This window comes from Melospiza melodia, chromosome 4, assembly GCF_035770615.1.
Source record: "Melospiza melodia melodia isolate bMelMel2 chromosome 4, bMelMel2.pri, whole genome shotgun sequence".
Classification (NCBI taxonomy): domain Eukaryota; kingdom Metazoa; phylum Chordata; class Aves; order Passeriformes; family Passerellidae; genus Melospiza; species Melospiza melodia.
Window position 1 is genome coordinate 54270506 of NC_086197.1, and position 10176 is coordinate 54280681.

The 10176-nt window shown below is 50.3% G+C and overlaps 1 protein-coding gene and 1 non-coding gene across 2 annotated transcripts; both read right to left on the reverse strand.

Moving 5' to 3' along the window:
• Nucleotides 1-1203: 1203 nt before the first annotated feature.
• On the reverse strand, nt 1204-8223 carry RPL3 (ribosomal protein L3). Its single transcript, XM_063154566.1, has 10 exons — nt 8145-8223; nt 6960-7152; nt 6309-6477; nt 5314-5449; nt 4017-4203; nt 3478-3638; nt 3081-3182; nt 2508-2603; nt 1942-2061; nt 1204-1313 (listed from the first exon to the last, which is right to left on the reverse strand). Exons 1-10 carry the CDS (start codon nt 8145-8147, stop codon nt 1269-1271), a joined length of 1212 nt encoding a protein of 403 aa, XP_063010636.1. The 5' UTR covers nt 8148-8223; the 3' UTR covers nt 1204-1268.
• On the reverse strand, nt 3807-3899 carry LOC134418129 (small nucleolar RNA U83B). Its single transcript, XR_010027716.1, has one exon. It is a non-coding gene; the product is annotated as a small nucleolar RNA U83B (small nucleolar RNA).
• Nucleotides 8224-10176: the final 1953 nt, after the last annotated feature.

Sequence of the window (10176 nt, forward strand, 5' to 3'; positions counted from 1 at the left end):
GTGAAAAGCCCACCTAAGGCTAACAGGTGGAGGGGAAACAACCTCACTCCTCAGAGCTGTCCATTAAACTGCAGGCTCAGGCTGGACAGAGATTGGGAATTCCACTTTTCTGCATCAGAGGAATACTAATTTAAGGATCTTCTCCACCTACCTGCCAACTTGAGACTTGTGACAAGGGAGAAAGAATTACTTATTATTTCTCCCTTATTTCACTTGGCTGAAATCAGCCAGCGGGTTCATGTGTTAAATGAGGCTGACAGTGAGCCAGGCAGCTCAGTCACCCAGTCTGGTTTCTAGGGAAACAAGGTAAATGTTTTTCCTCCTTCTTGCCACCTTTTAACTCTTAGAAGGCTCTCGTTCACCACCACATGAAAAAATCTCTACATCCCACCTTTCTCCACTTCAGATAAGAGCAAATAGGGCTAACCCAGGTCTGTTTCAGGGCAGTGCTATGCTTTGGTGTGAAAGTCTGCAGTAATTGCCTCAATTGCTGCCACGTCTCCAATTATGGTCAGGGAAGGACACACCAAAGCTCTCCCTGGGAGCCAGCAGGGTATTTTAGGCCAGGCAGTAACACAACACCAGCGGCACTCACAGCTCTCCCACCCCTCAGAGGGTGGATGCAGATCACCGCCCTCTCTGCCCAGGCAGGCCTGCCTCCTGCCACCCTTCAGCAGGGAAACTGCATGCGATTCTGAAAAACCCAGCTGTTGTGAGGCTGGGATTTTTTAGTGTATCTGCTGCCTTCTGCTGCTCTCAGGGACAGCAACAAACTGTATTTGCAAAATGTGCAGGCTAGCAGGCCCTGCCATACAGACACTGGAAGGTTTCCATGGCAACAGCCAGCACCCATCAGCTACCTAAAATTTAGTGGTTTGAATGTCTGGGCTATTTCACAACCCATTTGACTTAAAGTTCTCTGTCCACCCAGCTGGGGCTTGACAGATGGACCAATATCTCAGCAACTGCAAACACATTTTGGGTCCCTGCTGCCTCACTACTTCACACAACCCAGAGACATCCTGCTCTGACCCACAATCTCTGCTCTGCAAAACCAGCAACAGCGGCTTCATTTTTTTTAAAGCAACCCTGCTGCTACAAGGCAGATGTTCATGTCACATGCTTCTTTGGTTTGATCTACATGTAGAACCTGCAGTCAGAGTACCAGGTTTGACACAGCAATGTATATAGCAAGAGGCAAAATTAACTTCTTTAACATATTTATTTTTTGGTCTGAGAGCACACAGGCCATAGTACCATTCCACCCATTAGGCTGCCTCCTCTTTCGCAATGCGATCCTTCTTGAGTGGTCCCTGAAAAAAACCCACAAAAAACAAGCCATGTAAACAGCAGCCTGCACAAATGACCTAACATCCCAATCCCAAAAGCTGTAAAGAAATCAAGGCAAAAAAAAGCCCTCCATGCTGCAACCCACTGGAAAGCCCATGGCCCAACCCCACAGGCAGAGGTTCTGGCAAAGGCTGAATGCGGAGCAGCCCTCTGGCGCCACCTGGTGGGGAAGCTCCTGCTGGGCCCCGAGCACGGCACGGCTCGGACCCTGCCAGGGCCTTCAGAGCTCCTGGCTGCCTTCTCCAGCCAGCGACAAACTGGGAATGCCACCACTGTGAGCACCCTCCTCACGAGCTGCTCTTAAGAGGAAATGGAGTGGTGCTTGTTCCGTGCTTCAACACTGAACAACCTGTGCCCTAATATGGCATCCACCACCCCTCAGACACAGAGAGCTGTCACTGGGGAACAGAGACCCCCAGGCCCACTGCAGTTATAAACCAAGCTGGCAGGAAGAGGCCTCTCAAGAGAAGTTTGTTTCACAGGAACTTCGGCCACATGACAGCTCAAAAGGCCAAGCTAGCTATCAGCTGCCATGAGCTCGAAGATAACCCAGTGGGGTACAGCAATAAATGTGTCAGGAAGAGCCCTTACCATGAAAGCCTTCTTCTCCTCAGCTGTCTGGAAGCGGCCATGACCAAATTTGGAGGTTGTGTCAATGAACTTCAAGTCAATCTTCTCCAGGGCCCGGCGCTTGGTCTGCACAAGCAGGGACTAAAAAGAGAGAAGCCAGGTGAGTATGCAGCAGCAGTGCCCTTTTAGCCTCCAGTACACTGGCTACTTCTTGTCCCCTCCATGGCTAATGCCTCCTCGGTCCCTCTGACCCCAGACCTCAGCTGCTACCATGTGCAAGAACACCTGACCATGTGCCATCTACCCTGCACCTTTGACCTCCCAGGCTGAAGACTGGCCAGCTCCCTGCAGCACAAGTCCCAGTCCACCAGGGCGCTTCTGCCCACAAGATTTCTCAAGCCCTAACCATGTCCATCACTACACCTGCAGAAATGACCTCAGGTCACTCCCAAGGCCTTTACTCCGAGGTGAGTTTGTGTGGAAGGCTTTTCTTTCTAGCAAGCCACATGATTCCCCAAAACAGCACACACCCCACCTGCATCAGAGAACAGCACAGCTCCCTTGAACTGTTCCAGCCCACCACTCACCTTGCGCAGAGTCAGGACCCTCTTCTTGGTGCCCACAACACAGCCCTTCACCATGATGAAGTCATTGGTCACCTCACCATAGTGGACAAAGCCTCCCTGGAAAAGGAGAGAAACAGTCAGTGCTCGGTACCAAGCAGGACCAGTGATCACATCTGCCTACAGATCCACACCATTTCTGGGCCTTGGCCATTCCCACATCCACTGAAATCCTGTTTCCAGTATTGCCTTTCACTGGTCAAGTTTCTTATGCAACTGTTTACTTTTTGCTGTAGGGCTTTTACTAAGAACAGCAGAAGAGGCTGACAAAACAGCAAAAGCTCTTCTCACTAAGTTATTCCTTGTACAAGTACCATTCAAGGTTTGCAACATCCCTGTCCTATTACTGCATAACAAATTAAATTTCCATGTTATACAAATCAATACTGAGGCTGACTAAACACCACCACCTTCAACAGCAGCTGACTTATTCAAGAGCTCTTCATTTAATAACTTTGTGTCTTATACCAGGGCCCATTTGCCTCTTAGGATTGCAGCTCACGAGCAGACTCCTCGCACAGAGCTGCAGCAACTCACCAGAGGGTTAATGCTCTTGTCAGACAAGTCATAATCAGTTGATGCATTGTTTTTGATCAGCTTTCCATCCTTGATTTGGTAACCTTGGCCAATCTTGTAAATCTAAAAACATAAAGAAAGTCTACTTAGCAAAAGGTAGGAGAAAGAACCTTTCATCAGATAAAATATAAAGAATTCTCCAAAGCCTCCGAGGAAGCAGTCTGCTGCACTTGGGAAACACGTGGCCATCCAAGAATTTTAGTTATTTAACATAACTAACCATGGCCACTATCCCCAAGACAACATTCTAACACAGCAAAACACCCCAAGCAGAGCTCCCCACGCTGTCTGTTCACTGTCACAGAGCAAGTGACATCAGGCAGCTCTCGCTCCTGGCCAGCAGCTGAGACACACCAACCTTCTTGTTGATCTCGGTGCGGTGGTGGTAGCCCTTCTGGCCCGCCCGTGCCACGGAGAAGGCCACGCGGGCGGGGTGCCAGGCACCGATGCACGCCACCTTGCGCAGGCCACGGTGAGTCTTGCGGGGCAGCTTCTTGGTGTGCCAGCGGCTGGTGACACCTGCAAGGGACCAAAGCAGCCTGCTGTCAAGCTGAGATGTCACTTCGGTCCTCAATCACAGTTTAAGCCACTTTGTCAAGCTGCAGTCCCCAGGCAACAAAAGCACAGATGCAGTGTGCCAGGAATCACCACTTCCTGGTGAAGGTCCCTCCCTGGCTGTCCCTGGGCTGTGTTCTCAGAAGGAAGGCAGCATGGAATGACTCCTCACGGGTGTCAGGCGCTGTGCCCAGCGCTCATTCCATGGTCTCATCATTGAACTGTGGCAGCAGTACAGATTTACCTACCCAGCTCTTGGTACATGCACTTATGAAAACACAAGGCCAGCATTTCATTAAAAACTGTATCCTATCACCAAGAGAATGGCTTCCATGTGTTTACCTTTATATCCCTTGCCCTTGGTGACTCCAATGACATCTATCATCTCATCCTGGCCAAAGACTGTTGACACAGGCACCTGCTGCTCCAGCTTCTCCCGGGCCCAATCCACCTTCTCAGCAACAGTGCCACCATTCACCTGGATCTCCATCAGGTGAGACTTCTTCTGCCTCAGCGGGAGCAAACGCATCTAGGACACAGAAAATATGACATTCAGCTCCAGCTCTTCTGCAATGGACCCTGTAAGCCCAGCCTCCTTTTAGCCCCGGCCCAATATATTTCTCTAGTATCCTTTTGCCAAAATACAGAACTTAAAGAAGTCCCTACAACAAGGGGGAAAGCTGTTTAGTGGCTTGCAAGTCATTGCACCTGGAAGTTATATGCCACCCACAGTAGCACAGAGTTCTCTAACCTCACAGCCATCAGCAAAATTCAACTGAGGATTAACATGAAAACAAGGGGCAATAGTTTTAAACTGTAACAGAGTGGACCCTCCTCCCCCTCCAACTGTTCAGTCAGGTTTGACCGGGGGAGGGGGTGGGCCTGAGTAACCTGGTGTAGTGGAAGGAGCCCCTGCCCAGAGCATGGGGGTTGGAACTGGATGATCCTTAAGGCCCCTTCCAACCCAAACTGCTCTGATTGTTTGATAAAAGCCTGCCACACTTAAGGCTGCTTTGGGTTGGACTGTACTTACAGTTACTTCTCCTGTATTTAGCAGAGGGAACTGGTGATAGAATCAATACAGGTTGCAACACTACCTGTACTGTCTACTACAGGAAATTAATTCTATTAAAATTTGCCATCTTACTGCAATTAGAACCAATTCAAAAGATTTAATCCATCTCCCAAGAAAGTTAGAGCACTGACAGCTGGGGAGACACCACATCACTCAGCAGAAGACCTCCTCCAGCTGAGCAAGAGAACCTGCCAAAAGTCTGAGTGCTTGCAATCCCAAGAGAATGCAGCCTGAAATGATGCTGAGCACATAAACCCCTGAGTTCAATCTTCAAGTTTTATTTGTAGCTGAAATTAAGAGTCTAGGTCTACACAGTATCAGCAAATGACCGAAGCCAAAAAGTTCCTACTACAGCTCAGTCTCTTTTGGACACTCCTTCAAAACCAGCCAGTGGTTGCCAAGGCCCCTCAAACATCCAGTGAGTACAGTTCTGTAGAGAATGAGTGTGCTGAATAGACAGTGTCAAGCTGCAGGGGAAGGCAGAAATCTCCCTACAGAGATGGATCAAGTTTCAAGCTTGCTCTCTCAGCAGTTTCCAACATACCTGAGCCCACAGGCACTTACCTGAGTGTGAGCCATGACTCTAATAACCTGGCAGTACTTCTTCATGCTATTGAAATCTTTCTCCAACTGCTTTTTGCCCTCCTCATCTTGCCACTTCTTGCAGTATTTGGTGAAGGCCTTCTTCTTGGATTTGTGCCTTCAGGAGCAGAGCAGAGACAAGGTTTGGCTAAGCCCTTCATCAATCCCCAGGGAAGTGGGGTGAGCGGAAGGAGTTGCCACCTCAGTTGGCTTTGGCTCATTGCCAGCTTCTAATGACTCTTTTCCACTGGCAAGCGGAGCCTGGAGCTCATCAGACAGTGGCAAAATTGCCAAAGCTGAGCGGAGCTGCCATGAATTCCAAAGCACATTAACATTCACGCTACAGAAAACAGAAGACTGTAAGGAGATGTCAAACAATAACAGAAAAAAAACAGATCTTTAAAGCTATTATGAGATGACTGTGATCTGCTTCAAAATACCCTAATTAACCCCCCTTGTGTGCCCAACAGCAAGGTTGTTACTAAAACACCCTTGAGAACTTTATTGCTCCACTCTGACGTCTTTTCACCTGCCAAGTTCATAAACAGGCTGGAAGCTCCAGACACACTGGAGCCACACTTGGGCAAACACACTTTTAATCACAACAACAGCGCCTGGAATGGCAATCACAAGTGACACTTGTCTTCCCCTCTCCTGAGAGAACAGGGCTACAGTCAGGACTCGACACTCATCAACAAGCGCCAGAGGCGATTTCCTTATGTCCGCCCGTCGAAGTATCATCACGTGTAGCCTGTTAGGGAGTGCCTGGGCAAAGCCAAGCCCACCACACCCGCACCAGCACCACCAAAAGTTGCGGTGCGCCCTCACTACGGTGCCACTCCTACAGCCTAGCCCTTTATTAGGCCAGTCTGTCACAGCTAAACACTAACTGCTAAAAAGCCATGCTAGGATCATTGCAGCCCAACAGTAAAAACACAAATCATGGCCTGAGAGCAGGCCAGGCCCCGCAGTCTCACCAGTTCTTGTAGAAGCGGCGCTTGCACTCATCGCTGATGTGCTCAGCAAAGATGGTCTTGAAGCTACGGAGACCACGAGGAGTCTGCACGTACCCCACGATGCCCACGATGACCATGGGAGGGGTCTCTATTATAGTGACTGCCTCCACCACCTCCTTCTTGTTCACCTCTGGATGGAAACAGAAACACAGCACAATTAGTTCCAGCAGCAACTCTTCTAACACCACCTGTTTTTCCTCACTCCCAAGTCCTCCATGTGAAAGGTTAAATGACTCAAGCTCTTTTCTCAGAGATGATGCAGAGTAAAGCAACCAACTCTGACATCATTATTTAATGCCTCGCAAAACTTTGAGGCTGGCTCAGGAGAAAGGTCAGCCAAAATGGATAGGCAAAATGGATGGCAGCAAGGACTGGACAATCTCCCAAAAAAAACCAAATGCAGATGACTGATGTCCCCCCATCCAGAAGAGCCATCTCAAGGTGCAGCTAAACCAAACCTGCTGTGGTTACAGCAGAAATATATCTCCTACTTGGACTTGGAACAGGGTGAAGTCAAGCTAGGACTAGAACCCAGAGCTGCTGTTGAAGGGACCACGTGTGACCATTCCTGACCAAGCCCACCTCCCGTTCCAAGAGAACATTAATACATACTGGATCCAGGTCTGTCCACCTCGCGGACAATGTGGGTCATGCCAGCCTTGTAGCCCAGGAAGGCGGTGAGGTGGACGGGCTTGCTGGGGTCATCTTTGGGAAAGCTCTTGACCTTGCCGCGGTGCCGGCTGCTGCGCTTGCGGGGCAGGAAGCCCAGGGAGCCGTGCCTCGGGGCCGAGAACTTGCGGTGAGACTGCGAGAGACAGCCGGCACTCAGCGCTTGCTGCAGAGCCTTACTTGGGCCCCCTCGGGGCCAAGGCCAGCTCTGTCCTTGCCTGGGAACACTAATATTACACATATCCGAGGCATTCTGCATTACAGAAATTCCCTCTATCACCTGCTGGGCTTCTGAATTCTATTATGTTACAGGAATGCAATCCCCACGCATTAACTATGAACTTCCCAGATTTCTTTAATGTCCCTTCCAAGCTTATTCTAAGATGCCACCAAGTCCCACTCTGGCCAGGGAACTACAGAAGCTGCAATTTGGCCACAGCGTGCCACTACAAGTTCAGTCCCACCTCACAAGTCTAAAAAATGCAGCACAGACAGCTTCACATTTTCCAATGAATCGGTACCAAAATAAGCATTACAGAGACAATTTCAGTTTGAAAAACTGCAGTAAAGCAGCATGTCAACACCCGCCCTTGAGCCATTGCTCTGGGTGGAAGAGCAGTATTTTTCCCGAAGATTTTCTCCTTGAGTACCACCCCTGCAGCCTCAGAGCCATTAGAGACTAACTTCCACCCGCAGAACTTTCAGGCCAAAGAAAGATCTACCCATCCAATCCCACACGCAAATTAAAGAAAAATACCGTGCAGCTGTACACGGAACTAAAAAGAGCACACATTTATGTAAGAAAAAAAATACCCCACAAGAATTACCCTAAGCGAAGTTTAAATCCCCAAAAGGGCCACAACCACAGGAGCTCTCTAGAGAGAAGCCGCCCCCCTCCTACAAAAAAGTGCCCCAAATGCCCCCACAGCTGCCCGCGCCACGCACACCCCGCTCCCCGCTGGCCCACCCGGTCTCCCAGCACAACGCCGGGCCCGCGTCCCGCCATGAGCCCCGCACGGCGTCCCGCAGGTGCCGGGGGCGGCGGGAGCGGGGCGGCGCGGCAGACGGGGCCGGGATGGCGGCGATGCCCGCGGGATGCGCGGCCAGGCCCGAGGCCTCCGCACCCACCATCTTGTCCACGCGCCGGGCCGGAAGGGCCGCCAGCACCGCGCGCAGCCTTTATAAGCGGCCCGGCCCTCGGTCTCGCGAGAGGGCGCGCGGCGCTACGGGTGGCGAGCGCATCCAAAAAGGTGCGCGGGCACCGATGCGCAGAAAAAGAAGACCGCATAAACCATCTAGCGGGCCTTGTGGGGAACTTCGGTCATGAGAGATAATGCTTATTTCACTTCATCCCATGTCATTCAACTACATTTCACTTAATGTCATGAAAACTTGACGTGTCGTTTCGTTTCATTTCATTAAACTTCATTTCATTTCTCCATTTCATTTCATTTAATTAAATTTTATTTCATAATATTAATTTCATTTCATGAAATTTCAAAATGTCACTCAGTTTCATGAAATTTTGAAATTTCATTCCATGGATTTTCATTTCTTTTTTTTTTCTTGAAATGGAGTTTCAAAATTTAATTTATTTTAATTTTGTGAAATTTCATCTGTGTTATTATAATGAACACAGGCCTTAATCCACTATTGCTTGTGGTACAGAAGAGGATGCAAACCCAAGGCACTGGTATCAGTGGAAGCCAGAGCTGGGTGGTTTAGAGCCTCCCACACATGGGGCATCCTCAGGATCTCCTGGGGCTGACAAATAAGGATGTATTTGACACAACATAGCGAGGAGATTCCTGCACCCAGAATGAACTGGAGAGCTAAGGATCCAGCTGTGCTGGCACTGTAGCTCATCTTCCTAAAACAGAGATGGCCCATCCCTGGAAAGATCCGAAGTCAGGTTGGACAGGGCTCTGAGCAGGCTGATCTAGTTGAAGATGTCCCTGCTCATTGCAGGGAGGTTTGGACCAGATAACCTTTAAGGCCCCTTCCAGCCCAAACCATTCTAGAATTCTGCAGCTGGATGTGATGGAGATGGTCCATCTTCTACCACCAACCCACCCCTCAAAAGGAGCCCCACAGAAGGGGAGGAATGGCTGCTCCCTCTTTGGAACTCCCAATGGGAGCCCATGGTTGGCTGTAAATGCTCCTCCATCTCCCTCATACATTCGCCTTTCACTCTTGTACGTTTTTTCCCACTGCTGGGCTTAGGGAACCATGTCATAACCCAAGGGCTTGCTTTCCATTCCAGATTATTAGGGACTTTGCAGCAGCCAGCAGACCACTGGTGCGCAGCTACTCTGCCCAACAGGCACAGGCCGAGGGGCTGGAATTGCTCCTAAGGCTGGAAGGCTTCTCCCCACACATCCCTTCCTGGCTGTGCCAGGGGCCATGGTGGCAATGTGAGATATGGAGAAGCCCAAGTTACTGTCAAGGCTGCAGCCTCTAGAGTGCAAGGTGTGTATCGTGCAGTCTCTGCCTCCTAGAGTCAGGAGTCTCCCCAAAATCTGGAGGCCCCATGTTCACAGAGGGCCTTTTCCCACCCCCTCCTAGGACGCAGTGTGGGTGGGGTGCTGGATGCTGGAAATGAGAGCCCCAGGCTTTGCTGCAGAGTGATCCTGAGGCTCACAGAGCATCTTTGTCCAGGGCAGGCACCTGGTGAGGGATAATGGGTTGTGCCCAAGGGCCCAGCGTTACCCCTCTGTGGGGCAGCATCCCAGAATGACAGGACTAACTGCTAAAAAGTCCCTTTTAAAAGTGCCTAAAGAGGTCGCTTTTCGTCAGGGACCTCTGGAGATCACCTCATCCTTCAGCAGGGACACCTAGGGCAGGCGACATGGGAAGGCACGAGGTGTCTCTGCAGAGGGAGGCTCCATGGCCTCCCTGGGCAGCCTGTTCCAGTGCCTCTGCCACCTCGAACGTAAAGAAGTTCTTCCTCATGTTGAAGTGAAATTTGTCGTATTTTAGCTTATTGCTCTGCTGGGCACCACTGAGAAGTGTCTGGCACATCCACCCACCTCTGAGATATTTATATGCATTAATGAGATCCCTCTCAGTCTCCTGTTCTCCAGACCAAACAGGCCCAGCTCCTGCTGTCTCTCCTCCTAAGAGACGCTCCAGACCCCAAATCCTCCTTGCGGCCTCTGCG